The 19632-nt window shown below is 41.0% G+C and overlaps 1 protein-coding gene across 2 annotated transcripts in view; it reads left to right on the top strand.

Moving 5' to 3' along the window:
* Positions 1 to 7189, top strand: part of YTHDF3 (YTH N6-methyladenosine RNA binding protein F3) — a 54217-nt gene extending 47028 nt beyond the window's left edge. For both annotated transcript variants that reach the window (XM_075920620.2, XM_006113645.4), the window contains one exon: positions 2522 to 7189. In XM_075920620.2, coding sequence (XP_075776735.1) covers positions 2522 to 2545 — 24 coding nt within the window. In that variant the 3' untranslated portion in view covers positions 2546 to 7189. The remainder of the gene's footprint in view (positions 1 to 2521) is intronic.
* The last annotated feature ends 12443 nt before the right edge of the window (positions 7190 to 19632 follow it).

Below are 19632 nucleotides of genomic sequence, written 5' to 3'. Positions count from 1 at the left end.
GTTCCCATAATAGAAGAACTAGAGGACACCAAATGAAATGAATGGGTAGCAGGTTTAAAACTAATAAAGTTCTTCTTCACACAGCGTGTAGTCAACCTATGGAACTCCTTGCCAGAGGAGGCTGTGAAGGCTAGGACTATAACAGAGTTTAAAGAGAAGCTAGATAATTTCATGGAGGTTAAGTCCATAAAAGACTATTAGCCAGTGGATAGAAATGGTGTCCCTGGCCTCTGTTTGTCAGAGGCTGGAGAAGGATGGCAGGAGACAAATGGCTTGATCATTGTCTTTGGTCTAGCCTCTCTGGGGCACCTGATGCTGGCCACTGTCGGCAGACAGGCTACTGGGCTAGATGGACCTTTGGTCTGACCCAGTACGGCCGTTCTTATGTTCTTATTTAAAATGTTGAAAATACTGTTATGATATTTCACTAAATGACTACACAATATAATGCACATATGCAAACTGCATATACAACTGCATATGCAAACACTTAATAAATGTTAGTCACGGAAAACAATTGCTGGTTCTGATCTCTAGGTTAAAAAAATCTTCATTCAACTGCATCTCACTTAAAATATATATATTTGAAACAAGTTACAGAGTAGCCTTGTTAATCTGTTTCAGCTAAAACAACAGTTGGTTGGCACTTTAAAGACTAACATTAGGGTATTGGGGCATACAACTCACTTCCTCAGGTGCTGAAAAGGAAGGGACACAGATTGGAGTGGGACATCAATGCTACTTAAATCAGAGTATATGTGGGTCAAATGCAACACTGATGGAAAGGTGAGAGTACTTGAATAGGAAATTACTTATTGTAATGTGAGAACAACAAATGGTCTGGTAGCACTTTATAGACTAACAAAACATGTAGATGGTATCATGAGCTTTTGTGGGCACAGCCCACTTCTTCAGATAACAGGAGTTTTGAGTTTAGGACATGCAGACCCGGTGGTACCAGACCATTTGTTGTTTTTTCCTGTACAGACTAACTCGGCTACCCCTTGAAGCTTCTGAGAGAGCCACTCCATGTCTCACTTCCATCTCTGTATCCCTTCCTTTTCTGTTTTCTTCAGCATCTGAGAGAGTGAGCTGAAGCTCATGAAAAGCTTATGCTCTAATAACCTATTAAATTTGTTAGCCTTTAAAGTGCCACTAGACTCCCTTTTTTGAAACCGTAGAACATTGACCATTAGGTATAGTGAACAGATAACCAGTTCCCCAGGAGCAGCCCAGGATGTGCATGACTAGTCAATTAGTTTCTTCCCTCCCCTTGCTGCCTCTATCAGAAGGAACCCAGAATCTGCCACTTCGCAATACCATTTGTAGACTGGGGTCAGCTGGGGACTCAGAGTTGCCAGCTGACCCTGGGCTCCCTGCAGTGCTGCTGCTTTGAAAGGCTGCAGGGAGTACAAGGCCAGTGGGGAACTGCCCCTCTGGCCCCGTGCTGCCCACAGCGCTTTCACCTTTGAAGTATTGCAACAGCCCAAATTACATTGACTATTCAATTAGCCAATTAATTGACATTTTACATCCTTACCCATGATACGGATGGAGGGCTGCTCCAGCTACACTGGGACCTCGCATGGGGCCACAGTACGCATTTCAGAGGGAGAGAAGCAGAGGAAACCCTTTGGGTCTTCCTCTTCAAAATGTACAGGAGTCGCGGGCAGCTCTTGTACATCAAAGGGAGAGGCTCAGCGGGATACGGAATTTCCTCCTTATTGACTAGTTGAGTAGCTGATGGAGATCCCATTGATTACTTGATGAGCTGATTAATTGAAATTTAACATTCCTAGATGGCATGCTTTTTTTGGTAAAATAAAAGGTGCCAGTACTCCAGGGCAAAAGTTGAGCAAAAAAAAGTTGACAGCAGCACAGAAGTTGGTTGAAAATAAGAATCATGTAGGAAAGTCAGTGTTTATTCATGGCCATCAATTTGATAGAGCCCTCTCAATAACGCTTCTAGAATCTAGGGTAGTAAAAAGCTCCAAGGAAACATACAGTGCTACTAATTAAATATACAGTCCCTTTTGTTGCTAATCTTAGGCAGCAAATTTAAGGTCCTTCCCCTCCCCCCCCTTGCATCAGTGCTGAATAGCACCTTTTTCTTTCATTGTGATTATTTCATTCAGTGGAATGTCTTTTTAGTAGAAGCAAATTTCTCCAGTATGATGCCTAAATGTAAGTGTGAGGTGTTCCTTTCAACAGCTAGTTGTCATTTAAATATATTTGATTTTTCTTGTACTTGTATAGGAAAAGGGAGAATATAACTTTTTAAATAGGTAGGTAGATAGATAGGTTAACTATCTACCTACCTACCTACACATTTTATGTATGTAGTCGACTTGTTTGAATAAATACGGAACATTGATTTTATTTCCTGTAAAGTATGCTTCATTCTTTAACAAAGTTCACATGCTTAACATTTTTGACATTATTATTCTGTTGAGGAGAAATAAGAATGTAATGTGAAGATGCTTGTTTAACTTTTTCTTTTCTTTTCTTCTTTTTTTTTCAGGAGCGAAATAGAAACAAACAATAACTATATGGAGATGTCCTGCTAGAATTACAACACTAATGATGTAGACTCTGGAAATGCCTAATATGTCTAAGAAGACGTTATTAAAGCTTTTTTTCTGCTTAAGGTGACATCTTTGAACACTTTAACACAAATTGACTCTTCTTGTAATGGTTCTCATCAGTGCATCTGCCCTTATACTCTCTCACCAAACACACTTGAGAACTGTAACTTCGTCAAGCACTTTCTGTCCTGAAGCTTTTACCAGTATCTGCTGTCTTTTTGTATTTATGCATCCTAGCTAAGGCACAGGAGACGGAACGAATGCAAGGATTCATTAACTCTTTGAATTTGTTAAATACTAACAATTAACCATTAGAAGTGATTCAATGATGTGAGATTCACATTGCTTCAACTTATTTTTTCTTTGTTGTAGTTTTTTTTTAATTGTCAGTTTTTAGCTATTCAACAGATTAAAAGCAAAATCATGCCATATTTAGTCCTGGAGTAAAACTCAAGTCTAAATGTTCATGTGAAAATTATTGTAGTAAACTTTTAATATGGCAAAGCAACTTTGAGATGCAGTTTAGCCAAATGAAACGTAACATAAAATTATATTAGAATGACATTTCCCTTGTTTCAAACTGTTTGGTGTAAGAGAATATTAATATGCAGCTTGGTGGACAGCACCAGTTAATGCACACTTCTTTATTTTTTCTGTAATATGTATACCGAAAAAAGTGCATTTGTCTGAGGAACTGTTTGTTTGCTACCACTCAATGAATCTCAGTTTTGAGTAAATGTACCTCAGTCTAAATCAGACTTTTTATGACCTTTATAACTACATTTAAAACCTTTAATTCCTATTTCTGGGTGTTTGCAAGCCTGACAGATTGCTATCATGGAAGTGAAATTTATTCCTCTAGGTGATTCACTAGCTAAATAAACATAATTCTTGTTTAGCAAGCATATACTGTTTCTCAACTTTTTTTTTCTCCTATTATCATAGTATTCAGGCATTCTCTCTCCTCAAACTTTTGGAGAAAAATTTTGTTCAATGCATCAAGTCTGTGTTCACATCCATGTGTACCTGTTATTGGCTAGAGCTCTCTTAACAAAGTATTTAAGATGCTATTTCAATCTGACTACTTCTGTGCTAAATTTAGCTTTTGAAAATTATTTTTTACAGTAATGTTTTTAGCAACATGAATTTTATCTGATGGAAGAGTTTGTGTGATCAAACATATCAAGCAGCTGTATGAACGGCATAAAATATTGAGCAGTCTGTACAGACTCCAGAGATAGTTTTCTCTTTTTAGAACAGCAGTGTAGAAGACAGATATGTTAAAGCTTAAAATAGCAATACTGCACATTTGAATGCCTTTGGTGTGTCTTGTTATCTAACACAAATGTTTACATGGTGTTTTGGAATCTTTTGCATTTACAACGGCTTCTAGTCAGCTGAGTTGACATTTAGAGAGAGCCTAAATTTTAAAAAGCCATGCTATTTTACTATATAGGCACTACTTTTTTCTACATGCACGCACCTCTGTCAAAATTTAATTTAGTATGCTGGAACATGGGAAAGAGTTAGGAATGCAAATGTTAGCTTGTCTGAGTACTCTGAAAGTTCAAAAGGCACCTGGCAGTGTAGAGAAGAAAGCAGCTTGATTCAAATGCCGAGAGGTACAGGAAGAGGCCAGGAGATGAACAGAAAGGGACAAGCTGTGTTTGTGTCGTGGAATTACAAGCTAGGGACTGTGGCAGAAGGAGCTATGACTGAGTACAAGTCCCTTCTGGACCTGGATTTGAAATCCTGAATCCCAGCATTCTTTTGTCTACCAAATAGCTATAAAATAGTGGCAAACTGTTAAATCTCTCTCCTATTGGTTAGTCTACAGAGGGAAATAGCCTACTAGCTTAAGTGGCAGATATTAATGCTGTGAGTCTAACGGGTCTACCCATAATGGCATCTGTGTGTTTTCACAAGATGGAATTTGGGTTTGCTATTGCTTTTTAAAACAATGTAGGCTATTACAGAAGGACTACAGGGAGGGGAACTACAATGAAAGAATGTTGCTAGCAAATTAAGCATTCAAAAATCAGGAAATGCCAGAATCAAGTATGGGTACTCAAAATTGACACGTCTGAGAGAATGCTGAAAGAGACTGACTGAACCAGAGATGAAAGTTAAGCCAGTGTGCCTCTCCAGTGAGAAGAAGCTGGTCAGAGGGGAGCGCTTGGCTGCAGGAGGAGGTGGTGTGCACTCCCAGCCCAGCTCCCAAGGCTCTGCTACAGGCTTCTGCACTAAGCAGCAGGCAGTCAGGCAGGTGTAAGGGACTGCCGGGGGAAGGAGGGAGAACACTTCATTGATCTGAGACTGTCCCAGTCCCAAGCCTCCCTCTCCCCTCCGCCCCCCGGCACCTTCAGGTAGGGCAGGGGGCTGAAGCACACTCTTCCCCGAAACTCAGATTCAACCCAGGACACTAGTGGTTGTTCTCCTTTGTCGCTGTCAGAGAGCAAGGGGAAAGTTCACAATTTGCTGCGTTCCTCACTCTGGTTGGGGAGAGCAGGGGACAGGTGAGCTGTGCACTTTGGTCTTGCTCCCTGAAAAAGGCAGGAAGTGGAACAGCAAACAGATACACATTCCCTACACACACACACCAGCCACACACCCAGACCCCTGCCTTGACAATGATTCCTCTCCATACACACCAACCCCCTGACTCCTGCTCCCCCAAACCTGACCCTGCACCGCTCCACGCCCCAGCCCTTGCTCTGAACTCCTCCAACCCTGGCATGCCCCCACATCTCCAGCTCCTTGCCTTGAGCTTCATCACATCCTGACACTTCCAACCCCGTGCCTTGAGCTGCACTCCTACCCACACTTAAATTTCTTAGTTATCACACCTGCCTCCCAACCTCCAGTGGATACGACAGTACCTATACAAAATTAAACTTACTTTCACTACTGGACTGAATCAAGATGAGCAAGAAAAATAGGATGGACATGGAATAGGTTGTCTCAATAAACCTTACAGAAAAGAGAGAAACTGGAGAAATTTGGAGTAGTGTTCTTTTTTAACATAGCTAAACCAATGCTTCCAGTTTGAAAAATAGAAGAAAACGTTAATTGAAAACCAAATCGACTATAGTCCTTTTGTTAAAACATAGTGAATGATTATAATTTATAGGTATTAAGATAAAAATGCACTTGGAGTTCCCAAGCAATGCCAGGTACATCTGCTAGTACACTCTAAATAAACAGGAGCCTGAATGGTATTAGGTACACAAAATTCATGAGTATTTGGGTATTTTTGTCCTTTAGGGTCTATCATTTTATCTATAGAAAGGGGATGACAAATCCTACCTATATCACAGGAGTATTGTGAAAATAAGTTCTCAGATACCATAGTGATGACTGCCATCAAAAAGTCCACAAAGAAAAAACTAATTCTGTAGTCAGTGTGGGGCTTGGGTGATGTAGTAGGTAAGGTACAAGGTCACACACAAAATGAAAATGAAATAGTTATTCGGTGAGCATAATCCATTCTGTGCACAAGGGGTTGGTAGAAAATACATTGTGATCCTGTAACAAGACTGTTATACGTATGTACAAGAGGGACACACTAACTTTGCATGAGCAGCCATAATTGTGCTATTCTCTAGCTTTTGAGTTTTGCTTGGCTGTAATTTCAACATTTTTAAATGAGAAATGCATCTTGTCACAACTGATGGCCTAAACAAAATGGAGGTACTATTTTCTTTGAGAGACTTCTGTACTGGGGCAGACTCTCACCTATTGTCACTTAAGCAAGTTCCAGCTCTTCAGGTTTCTTCATCTCTTTTGGTAACTTACTATATTTTTGCATGTAAGGAAGTTTGCTCCTTTTAGAGCTGGTCTCTTCTTCCTGCTTGATTCTGTAGCAGTGACATGCTGAATCATGACTGCAAATTTTCCAAAACTCACTGGAGGAAAAAAGTTGATCTCAAAGCCCAGGTCTGTGGCACCAAACAGAAAATTGAGCTGAGGAAAGAGGCTTTTAAAGTTTAGTATCTCCATAGCAAGAAGGATGATTAAATGGTTTTCCAGATGTTGCTAACAATTTAAAAATTTAATATAGACCGGGTCTGTGGGGGCAGAGGTGAGGGGGGGTGTTTTGATTTTTTTTGTTTGTATGGCAGCATTAACTTTTTAAAATGGATCCTTGACGTTTGAGGCATTCAAATACCTAACATTGTTTATTGGGGAATGGTTAGGAAAATTTTAGAATAATAATCAATATAAGCAGTTTGTTCATTTCAACTTATTTTGCTTCCATTTTCATTTTAAGGAAATGACACAATATAAGCAGTTTGTTCATTTCAACTTATTTTGCTTCCATTTTCATTTTAAGGAAATGACAACTATTTTCAGTAACAGCTTTGTATTCTTTTTCTGTCTTTTGTATTGTCTCTTTTTCTGGTTAAAATTTAAGGAAAAGATTAAGAGAAAATGGTTCGTTTAACTTAATTCATAGCAGAACATGGGTATTTGAATTTTGTTTGTTCCTTCATGTGAAATAGAATGCAGTTAATTAGGTGAGGACTTCGGTTTCGCATGAAAACTCACCGTTTGGTCCTTTTTAATTCTTGTGAGGGTTTCAATAAACAGAATCTGTTCACGTGGCTGACTATTTCAATTTTCTCCATTTGTAGAGTGTAACATGCTCCCTGATATCAACATTTACTTTTAGTCTGGCATCATCAAATTCCACAAAAGGAAAATTGTCTGTCAAGGAATTTTAAGTAAATGACTGATTTTTTTTTTTAAACCCCACTTATATTGCAATATGGGCTATACATTTGTATACATAAATTATGCCAAAAGTCTCTGAGTTCTAACAGCATGAATAAGGGGAGAACTTTTTCTACCATGTCAAATCTGTTATCCGATTTCAGCCTGGGAGGGTAGTTAGTTTTTTTGGTGCGGATTTTATAAACCTTGAAACAAATTTATATTGATGACATGCTACAGTGTCTAGCATAATTGGGCCCTAATCTACTGTAACATTGGAACAGTAATATATTGTTTGAACATTTGGAGTTATTAATATTTCCAAAATTTGATGCTCTCCTCCTAGCTATTGATCACTTCTCTAAAGTCAAACAATTAGGATTTCTCCTTTGCCTGATTCCCCTTATCCCCATCAGAAGTCATTCATGCTACAATCAAACCAGAAGCACCCAGACTGCAACTTCAAGCATTTAATTACAAGAGGATCCCCAAGGTTGGCTGTGGCCACATCCAGATAAGATGGGGACAGAAAGAGGCTTTTCACTTTCCCTCCTGCCCCACTGCCAGATCATGAGGGAGTGGCTTTTGAGCAGAAAGTCTCTTCATATCCCTGTCAACTGCCTTGTTTAGAACCTGATGGGAGAAGCACAACATGGGCTATTATCTCCTATATTCATTATGTGTGGTAAGATTACCAGGTCCTTTTTGCATATTCCTTTTATGGAGGGCTCCTTCCAGAATTTGCTTCTTTTTAGATCCGTAGCAGCACAGAAGCACCTCCTTTTTCCCCCATGACTTTCTTCCTCATGGGTAGGTAGAGAAGTATTCCCACTATAACTTGTGTGTATGTACTCTGCCATACAATGCCCGTCTCTTTCAACAGGGCTGCAGTGTGTTAATAGAAATTTAGGAAAGGATTATGGATGTTAAAGTGTAGTCAATTAACCGATAAGCAAAAGCTCAGACCCCACCTACACAGGGTCTGCTGCCACCCCTCTGTATCAGAGGCAGCAACACAGAGCGACAAGCAGCTGGTCCTTGAGGGGAGCTGTTTTTTAAACTGCCTCCCATCATGGACCAGCTCCCACCTGGCACCTCGCACTGCTGCTTCTGATAGAGGCAGCAGTGCAAAGTGGCAGGGGGCTCCTCAGAAGTGAGGCTGGAGCATATTGGCTTCTGGCCCTGCCCCCAGAGATGCTTAGAATAGTTGACTGACTGATAAAAATTCATGAGGTTACTCGACTATTCAATTAACTGATACTTAACATCCCTAGAAAGGATGTAATTTCATTGGTGAAAGTTACATTGGGTATAATTCAGGTTATCGCCTTTAATATAGATCATGTGGGTAAGTTAATGCGTCCATTAGAACTTTTAACTTTTACATATGCTCCCTTGTGTGTGTCTGTGATTTTAGTCTGTAGCCTGGTATACATCTAAAAATTAGCTTAACCTAAGTACTTTGTTCAGGGCTGTGAAAAATTACGTGCCTTAAGTGCTGTAGTTAGGTCAACCAAGACCCAATTGCAGATACAGCTAAGTAGATGGAAGAATTCTTCCATTGACCTAGATACTGCCTCTTGGAGAGATGATTTTATTAAATTGACAGAAAAAACCTCTGTTGTATTAGGAAGCTTCAACACTACAGTGCTATAGTGAGACAGCTGTAAGTGTAGACCTAGCTTTAAGGTTAAAGCTGCATTGGCAGCTTATGTATTCTTTCAACAAAAACAGGAGGAGGAAAGAAGACCTGAGTTCCAGCACTGTGGAACTATGCAAATTGGTTGGTTTTTAGATTTACCCACTTGGTAGAGACACTGGCATATCTAGAAAACATTAATACTCACATAGCTTTCTGCAGTTCTATAGCTCTGAAGGCTGGTTATGCAATGCAAAGCAGTTACTTCACATTGACTGAACTAATTATTTATCTTGGAACTTAGTGTTTTTCAGATTCAAAGCAACTCTTCCTCATGGAAAGACAAACTCAGTGTCAAGTCTTTTTATGTTTTAATATTGAATTGCTAATATGTAAGTATTTTTCCTTGTTTGCTTTGGAAAATAGCAGAAGGGGAATTTATTTACATTCTTGCATTTTGAAGGAAAAAAATAACCTTATGTGAAGTTTCAACCAAGTAGTACTGAGCAAACAAAAATGGAGTTTGGCAGCTTAGAGTCCATTTACAAGCTTTAGCTATATGTTCCAGCAAAAGGGGGAGAATGGAGTTTTTAGATCCCCAACTATATAAAACATCTGCTTCTTTGCAGTTACTTTGTAGACCTATTTGTATATGAATTTGCTGTTCAATAACACAAGTATTGCAACCCTTCAGAGAAGGAGTAATGTGATGTTTTGTGTGTTTAAATATATGGAAGAATAAATGGTTGGAACCTCCTAACTGCTACATAATTGTTAAATAAGCTGGTTATAATTCAGATATTCATTGTACTGCATGCCTGGAATGCGTTAAATCAGTTCTTCTACTCCTAGAAAACACTGTTGCTATTGCATTCTTAATGTGATTTTTCTGACTTCAAGTTGCCTTGAAATTTGTTTTCCATACGCTGAACTGTTTCATACCTTCTTTCTCATGACTTATTCAATAGGTCTCGTGATTGTGCTGTTTTCTTTTGGAAGTATGTAAAATTGTGCATTTAATTTCTTCAAGTTAAAATCTTTAACACAGTTGCTATTAACTTGAATTGTATTCCATTCAAATTCCAGATTTTTATGGTAATGCAAGATCTCTAAATTGTATTCATTTCCCTCCAATGTTTTTAATATGGAAAAGTTACTGTGATCACACTGGCTAGCAGATTGAGACACAGAAAACCTTTTTAAGTTCTTTAAATTTACGATGAGTTTTAAATATTAATAAATACCTACTATATCTAACTTTGTAGATTATTGGTTAGCATTGATAGCTTCTTGGAAAACCTAAGTTACAAAATCAAAGGCTGGAACAGGAACAGGAATAAGATGAGATGCTGGGATAACAGAAAACTAAAAACCATATAGTGCAAAGGAGGGCAACGGTAAGAGAGTTGTATAAGGGTACGTCTAGACTACATGCCTCTGTCGCCAGAGGCATGTAGATTAGGCTACCAGACTAGGAAAATGAAGCGGTGATTTAAATAATTGCCGCTTCATTTAAATTTACATGGCTGCTGCGCTGAGCCGACAAACAACTGATCAGCTGTTTGTCGGCTCAGCGCGATAGTCTGGACGCACGGGTGTTGACATCAAAGGTATTTGTCGACCACCCAGGTATGCCTCCTAAACTGAAAGCTACCCAAAAAAAAAAAAACACCCCACAGAAAACCAGAATGAATCCTCAAACTGGAAGAGGAGCGATAAAGGTTCTAAGGTTTTTCTTTCTTTCTTTTTTTATGGTGTAAACTTCTCCGTCCCATCTTGAGAGAAACACAAGGCAAACAGGAGGAAGATGCAGTTCTTGCTACTGCTGTGTGTGTGTGTTCTATGTAAGCTTGCTTCATGTAGCTGTTAAAGCTGTGCTTTGTTGAGGGTCTCTTTGTGTTACAAGTTATTTTGGAAAAAAAAATCTAATTAAGCTTTTGATATGACACTGCCAATGGCTTGATCTATCTTTCCCTGGCAGGGGGTACCTGTTATATTCCAACCAATGGAACTTCAATCCTAGCTTCTCATTATGTTAACCCTGAGTGAGAAGTCTGGTTCCTGCAGTTTATTCTCTACTTACAACAGGCATCCCAGGATCCGGGGGCGGGGGGAGAAGATGTAATAAACACAAATATCTCTCTCTCTCTGTCATTTTTGTTTTTAGAAACCAGCTATCAAAGATTTAATGATTGCACTGTTGGATATAGTTCAAACAATGCAGGCAGCAAAGAATGTACAGCTGTCAAGTATAAACAGAAATGGGTAAAGCTTAGAAGTACTCCAGAGGCATCATTGCACATAATCATATTGTACAAACTAATCTTACCAGACAGTACTAACTGGTTACTGTGTAATGGATTATCTTGGAAATTACCGAAGACTTGGGTTATCCCTGAAGCTAGAATCAGGAAATACTAGTTATTTGGAGACACATACTATTGTCCAGTTACTGTACAGATGATGTGGAAAGAATTAACAAAATAATCAGAGAATCAGACCAATAAGACGCATTAAAAAAAGAGAAGTTTTTTTCTTCAGTCTTTTCAGGTCTATCTCCCTAAGCTTGTGCAGTATGTAGGAGGGGATACATGCATTTAGTCCTCTTTATCACAAAACACGTGTATTAAATATGGATAGTGTAACTAGTACATATTTTGGGGGATAAAATGGCCTAATTGTGTGTCCGTGCATGCCCTTGTCCTATTACATAATTTGGCAAGATAGAGCTTAAAGCTTTTTCTGAATTTTTTTGATCAGCCCTCATATGTTGGTATATCATGTTTTAAGTCCTAACATTTTTTTTCTTTTCCTCTTGAAGTTTGTCTTTTGCACATGCATCCGTTTGCCCTCAGAAATTTATGTACAGTACATTGTTTTTTTGTTAGATGATATCACAAACTCCGTGGATACTTAATTGCTGTCTGTAATCTGAGCTATTTGCCCTTTTTTCTTCTCCACACACTGTGCTGGGAGACAACCAGTGTTCCCTGTAAGCTGGGCACTTGGGCAACCACTTAAGAGAGATTCAGATGCTGCCCAGCTGATTAGCAGAGAGCCCACAGCTAGGTTTTGTTTCTACTGGTGGTGCACATTCACATGCTTTGGTGCTCATAAAATTAATTCTGTACATGGATGGAAAAATCCTCACAGGAATGAAAAAGATGAGGAAACATTGGAAACAACACCTTTAACCAAGACCATGTAGCACTGTATAAGTAAAAGAAATTGCAGTGGGAATACTATTTATATTTGCTTATTCTGATAATATCATCAGGGGAAGGAGCTTAATTATCCTTTCAGTTTTTTGAATAAACAGACACTGTTAATAGTTTAAAGAATGATGAAAAACAAGATGTTTTAGAATAACAAATTATAGTCCCCTGCTCTCATGGCAGGACCAAGCACCATCTAGATCATCCTTGATCAATGTTTATCTAACCTGCTCTTAAATTTCTCCAACGATGACGATTTCACAGCCTCACTAGGCAACTTATTCTAGTGCTTAACCACCCTGACAGGAAGTTTTTTTTTTTTCTGATGTCCAACCTAAACCTCACTTGCAATTTAAGCCCATTGCTTCTTGTCCTACCCTCAGAGGTTAAGAAGAATATTTTTTTCCCCTCTTCCTTGTAACACCCTTTTAGGTACTTGAAAACAGCTATCATGTCCCCCCTCAGTCTTCTCTATTCCAAACTAAAACCCAATTCTTTCAGTCTTCCCTCAGAGGTCATGTTTTCTGGATGTTTAATCACTTTTATTGCTCTTGTCTGTACAGTCTCCAATTTCTCCACATCTTTACTGAAATGAGGTGCCTAAAACTGGACACAATACACTAAGATCTAATCAGTGCAGACTAAAGTGGAAGAATGACTTCTCATGTCTTGCTCACAAGACACCTGTTTATGCATCGCAGAATGATGTTTGGTTTTTTTTGCAAGTGTTACACTGACTCATATTTGGCTTGAGGTCTACTGTGACCTCTAGATCCCTTTGTGTAGTACTCCTTTTTAGACAGTCACTTCCCATTTTGTATGCGTGGACTTGATTGTTCCTTCCTAAGTAGAGTACTTTGCATTTGTTCTTATTGAACTTCATCCCGTTTACCTCTGTTCATTTCTCTAATTTGTCCAGATCATTCTGAACTAGGGCCCTATCCTTGAAAGCACTTGCAACCCCTCCCAGCTTGGTATCATCTGCAAACTTTATAAGCGTACTCTCTGTTCAATATCTTCATCAATGATTTAGATAATGGGTTCCCAAACTGGGGGGTGTGCCTCCCTGGGGTGGCATGAAGAAATTCCAGAGGGGGGGGGGGGGCGAAGCAACCCAGCCACACCCCCCTGCATCAATCCCACCCCAAGTTTTGCTGCTATTTTTTTGGGAGGGGGTGTGTGAGGCTTTCTTAAAAATCAAAAGGGGCGTGATGCTGAAAAGTTTGGGAACCACTGATTTAGATGATGGAACAGAATGGTCCCAAAACTGACCCATTTATATCTACTCTGAGAGTGATTATCCAACCAGTTATGCATCCACCATATAGAAGCCCCATCTAGGTTGTATTTCCCTAGTTTATTGATAAGGTCATGCAAGACTGTATCAAGTTTTACTAAAGTCTAGGTGTACCACATCTATCACTCCCTGCCCCCCCCTTATACACAGGGCTTGTTATCCTATCAACAAATATTTATACTTTTCAAGTTAGTGTAAATTTTCAAAATTAATGTTCATAATTAGCCAACAATGCAAACAATATTGCAGTCTGTTCTCATTTCTGCTATACTATACTGTCAGCCCTTAGAAAGCCAGCTGCAGGATTGGTGCCTGTATATTTGTGTGTCATCAATATAATCTACACAACAAGGGAAATGTGTGAATAAGAAATTAATATATTTGAGAAGTTGAACAGGGAAAAAAGGCAAAATTAATCAAATCTAATTGTTGAATCATTTAATTGAGAACACAATAAATGTTCATTACACTAAAGTCTTTATTATAGATTTATCTCCTCATATCTAGTTATTCTTTAAAGGAATACTGTCTGGTGAAATATGGACTAAAACATATGTACAAAATAAAGAAAAATTGAAATGTTTGCGTGGTTTTAAAATTTAAATTGCAGTCAAACTAATGTTTTCCAGCAGTTTGACAAGATTGTTAATTTGTGACACCTGAAAGTTATATTGAGCCACTAAGTACAAACAAAGATTACTAGTTTCTATCACAGGGATGGGTAATAATTTTTGATGGGAGGCCACTCCAAGAATTTAGTAAGTGGTCAAGGGCTGCACCCTTCCATGATATTAATGGAAGAATATCAGATCTGGGATGGAAGCTGGGTGCAGAATGGTGCTTCAGGAGGGGTTCAGGGCTTGGAAGGGAGTATGTGTGCAGAAGAGGATTCTGACCTGGAGGAGAGGTGTGGGAGGGGGGTTGTGACTAAGGATGCTAAGAAGGTAACTGACTAATTGTGTAGTCGATACAATTTGTATCGACTACACAATTAGTTAAGGAGCTACGCTGTGGCTCTGCAGTTTAAATATAGTAGGAGCCGGGTGCACAGGCAGCCCAGTCCCTACTACAATTAAACTGCAGAGCCGCAGCAGAGGTAGGTCCCAGATTACTGTGGCTCTGCAATTTAATGTAGAAGGAACCGCCTGGTTCTTACTACATTTAAAATGCAAAGCTGCAGTGAGGGTAGGTCTGGGACCCGGAGCGAGCTGGGACTGTGTAGTCCCAGCTCCCACTGGGTCCTAGACCATTGCGCCTCTGCCTCGCCTGCACCGTGGAGATGGTGCTGGGGGGGGGGATTGGCTCCTGCTCTTCCCCCTTCGCTGTGTCTGTATCAGAGCCAGCAAGGGCAGGGGGAGTGAATAGTCCAGTAGTAACTCGACTGCCCAATAAGCCTTATTGGGTAGTTGAGTACTTGATTAGTTGCCTAAATTCCTAGTTGTGATCTGGGTTGGGAGGTGTGGTGGTTTGGGTTGTGACTTAGAGCAATAATAGATTGTGAGCTGGAGCATGGGATTGGGATGTAGGGTTTGGTGGGGCGTAAGGGTGTAGGAGCAGGAGTATAGAGAGTTTGGATTGTGACCTGGTGTGGGTGAGGAGGGCAGAGGGTAGGGGTAAAAGGAGGGGTTGGGTGCTAGGTGCAGGCTCTGGCCCGGAGGTGCTTACCTTTGGACAGGCCCCCTACCTGCCATGCTCCCACGTGCTGCTCAAAGTGGCCTGCTGTGGGAGGCCATGTGTGTGTCTGCGTACCATGTGCCTCTGGGGGGGTGGGGAGAAGCGTCTCCACATGCTGACAGTGTCACATGCTGTCAGACTCAATTCTCCAACCTGGCACTTTGAGTATAGTCATGGGGGCTGGCTAGCAGAATAAACTCTGTAAGAACTTGTCTCTGTAACTCCCAAAGAGAAACTTGTCTGGTCTCAGTTTCCCTGAGAGCCAAAAAGAAAGAAAACGGGTCACTGCTACCACAAAGGGTAACTAAAAATATAAAATAAACCCTTTTCCAGGGAAGAAATCACTTGGAATCTTCTCCCTGAGTCAAAGCTCTCCCCTCTACCCCAACCTCCATTTTGCTTGGAATTGGGCAAACAGAGATAATCTGTGGAGAATAATAGGGCTCTGCTTCTCCCAGGTAACATGGTTTCACTTAGGCATGTAGGTTTAAGGACACAAAAATCAACCAATACTGGTTAACCAAAACAAAATACAGTAAAACTCCATTAGTCTGGCATCCAATGCTCCGGGACTCCTGATGGTCCGGCACCATCAGGAACCCGGAAGTGCTGGGGCAGCCGGACAGGCTTATAGAATCATAGAATCATAGAATAGGACTGGAAGGGACCTCGAGAGGTCATCGAGTCCAACCCCCGGCCCTCAAGGCAGGATCAAGCTCCGTCTACACCATCCCTGACAGATGTCTATCCAACCTGTTCTTAAATATCTCCAGAGAGGGAGATTCCACCACCTCCCTTGGCAATTTATTCCAATAAATTGAATGGGCTTCCCCCATTCAGCTGCTGCTGAAACTGACCAGCAGGCTGAATCCGGATGCCTGGGGCAGAGCAGCTGGGGTGCTGCTGGGTTGGTCTTGTAGCGCCGCCCCGCGGCGCTGCGGGACCAACCCAGCAGGACCCCAGCTGCTCTGCCCCAGGGGTCCCCAAGTCAGCCGCTGCTGAAACAGATCAGCGGCTGATTCCAGGAAGCCCGGGGCAGAGCTGCTCTGCCCTGGGCTTCCTGGAATCAGCTGCTGATCTGTTTCAGCAGCAGCTGAATCGGGGACCCCTGGGGCAGAGCAGCTGGGGTCCTGACGGGTTGGTCCCGCAGTACCGTCCTTTGGCGCTGCGGGACCAACCCGGCAGTACCCCAGCTGCTCTGCCCCAGGTGTCCCCAAGAGCAGCTGGAGTGCTGCTGGGTTAGTGCCATAGCGCCCCCCCTCGCGCTGCGGGACCAACCTGGCAGCACCCCAGCTGCTCTGTTGCAGGCATCCCAGATTCAGCTGCTGCTGAAACTGACTAGCAGCGGCTGAATCAGGGACTCCTGGGGCAGAGCCTGACTTATGATAAGGGGGGGCTATGAGGGGTCTGGGGTGGCATCCCCTCCCACCCCACTCCAGACCCCTCATAGCCCCCCCTTCTGATAGTCTGGCATATCTGATAATCCGGCACCCCCTGGGTCCTAATCGTGCCGGATTATCGGAAGTTTACTGTAAAACACTTTTATTATTAAAACATGACTACTGTTGCAAGCAGAGTAAATGACTGTGTGTTAAAAGCATGATTTCCAAACCTGCAAACAAGTAAAACAATAAAACCTAACAGACTATCTAAAACTTTCCCTACTTACACATTTCAATGAATTCAAAGAGTATGTTCCTGGGAGAGTCGTCTCAGGCTCCATGGGGAAGGAAAAAAAACACACCTGCTGCTGACTCCAAAAACAAAGGGGAAGGGGGGGAGGAGAGCCCTCTGTTTGAAATTCCTTATCAGCATTTCATTGGCTGAATGCCCAAAGCCCCTTCCCTCCCGTGCCTCTCCAAAGTTGCTTAACCCTTTCCTTGCTCTCCAGGTAAGTCAGACTCTCCTTTGTGGCTCCTATTAATGACACAGTGTCCAGGCAGCTCCTGTTGGCCGGTTTACCAGTAATGTCCCCAGTATCATCTGTGTGACAGTTACGTACTCTGGGCCACTTCCCCACAGCCCTCCCCAGCACCTCCATTTACTGCAGGCCCTTACAAATACTATCAGATACCAGGAGTACTTCCCAGATCTTTCACAGTGCCTTCTTTCCCTAGCTCCTTGCATGCAGTGAGCTAACAAAAGGGGAGTAATTTTTACCAGTACTAACTGGTTCTTATTGCTCATCAGCCTCCTAATTTGTTCTAGAAAGTTCTTGATTGACTGCAGATGCCTTGATTGGCCTGTCTGCCTTAACTGTTTCTGGCAAGTTCCTGATTATTCTGGATTACTCCTTTTTACTTTACCCAGGAAAAGCAGACCTATTTAATCTGGGGCTATTATGCTTGCCTTTTATTGCTCTCCTGTAGCTGGCTAGCCTGACCTGGTCACAGCTTTATCAGTCGTCTGAGGGTCTCCAGATAGAATAATTAACTCAGAAGCTACAAACTTGTGAGGATACAGGGAATGTTCTAAGAAAGTTATTCACTGGGTTTTATTTCCCCACGAAACTAACCAAACCAGGAGAGCACTTCAGTAAATGATACATGTTCTACCTATGAAAATATCATCTTCATATGTAGGAAGTTTCAATAGTCTTTTGTAAAAATAGGAATATATTAAGGGAAATGTATGCTCCAAACCCAGGTTCTTCAGACTTTCCCCACAGTGTTTTCCACCCCTGACAAAATTCTAGAGCTGCGGACATCAGTTATTATTGAAGTGAATGCGAGTCAAATGTCTCAGTCTTTAAATATTACATGTTTGGCATCCTTTTCCAGAGAGCAAACTGAAACAGTACCTTTAAATATAGTAATTTGGAGGCAGATACTCCCACTGGATCAAAGGTTTCATCCTTCACTGGGACATAAAATGTGCTTGTTTGGCTTAAAATAGCATGTCTGATGAATCAATAATTACCTTCCTCAGGAATTATTGATCTCTTGGAGTGTGTGCCTGTCACTTTAGATGGAAAATAACCTAACATAAAGGACTATTCCAATATAACAGTTGAATACTTCATTTTTAATTGAACAATTACTATTTTAAGTATTAAAGACAATGTATTCTACAATACAAATAATGGAGTACAGCAGCCATATTTTCCAGGAAGCAAAAATTGTTTATTGGAGAGGATCATGGGATGAATGCTATGTTTTTGAAGCCAACAGATTTGTTTGCACCTTGGTATTAGGCTTTGTCTACATGCTAAAGTGATTTTTTTTTTAAATTGATAAACTATCAATTTAAATTCACATCTTGTTCTACCAGCAGACCATATCTCTTCCCTCTCTACCGCCTCCTCTTGGGCCCCCTCTCCTAACAGACAGGAACAAAAATGGCTTTTTTGGTCACGCTCATTTCAGAAAGGGTTTAAGTTAAACTGAAAGTCATTTATGTTAATAATAATAATTAATAATAAAAAGCATCCACTTCTATTTCACTTGTAAGCTGTACCATGCAGAATACTGAACAAATGACAATAATGAAAGGTGGCAGTATTTGGTACATCGGCAGATCCTCTTGGTCAGGGAATACATTGGTTAACCCATTCCTTTCATTGGCAGTGCAGGGCTTAGCCTATCCTGCTGCTCCACTCATACTTCTCTGCTCTGGAGATTCTCTAGTATTTATGCATTAGTGTGCATCAAGCTTTTGACACTGCATAAATGAAGCCTGGAGTATAAATAGCAGGCGAGAGTGACTGGATCTGTATTTGAGAACCCTTGGAACACAGAGGATAAGCTGAGTTTCTGTTGCCAGTGCAAAGGATGCAGGTTTTTGTCCCCTCCCTTTGAAGATGTACATTTGGATTATACTTAGATATGCAGATGTATAAATATACCACAGATCATTAAGCACTGGATTTGTATGAATTTCATACAGTTCTTAATACTGGGCTAGTTGCAGCTCTCTGACTTTGTGCTACTCGGTGTTGACATACTTCAAAGCTGCTGAGGACTCACTGTGGCTTAGACTCTATTTTGGTAGTGGACAGCTTGATTACATAGATTTGGTTTTGTAGCCGTGTGATGAATAGATTTGGTGTCCAAAGTATCCTGCATCACTCACTGCAGAATATGCTAATTTCTGCTGGAAAAGGAAGAATAATCTTGTGGCAATGGTGGGATCACATGGTTCACCCTTGTAAAGGGAAATGAACTGTAGCTCTGGCATTGGATCCCACACAACTTCAAAGGCAATTCTGGAGTCCCAGCAGCAATGAGGTTATTACAATGCCCTTCCCCACACTGCTGCCTGACCCAGTGTGGGCCATTGTGTAAAGCCATAATTTTTCTCTTCGTTTGTCTATTGATCATTGGGGAATAATATCAAAGAGGTCTGCTACGTGATCAGAAGAGAGGAGACACCCCAGTATTAACCCTAGAGAGAAACTAAATCCATGAAGAAGGGATAGCTTTCACACCCTTTATTTCTATTTTTGTCCAGATAATAAAGGATCAGTACATGGTGGGGCTCCATGACTCCCACAGGCTCACTGTTTCCTTC

Source organism: Pelodiscus sinensis, chromosome 2 (assembly GCF_052426305.1).
Source record: "Pelodiscus sinensis isolate ZL-2025 chromosome 2, ASM5242630v1, whole genome shotgun sequence".
In the NCBI taxonomy this organism is placed as follows: Eukaryota; Metazoa; Chordata; order Testudines; family Trionychidae; genus Pelodiscus; species Pelodiscus sinensis.
This window is presented reverse-complemented; position numbering and strand designations above follow the sequence as displayed.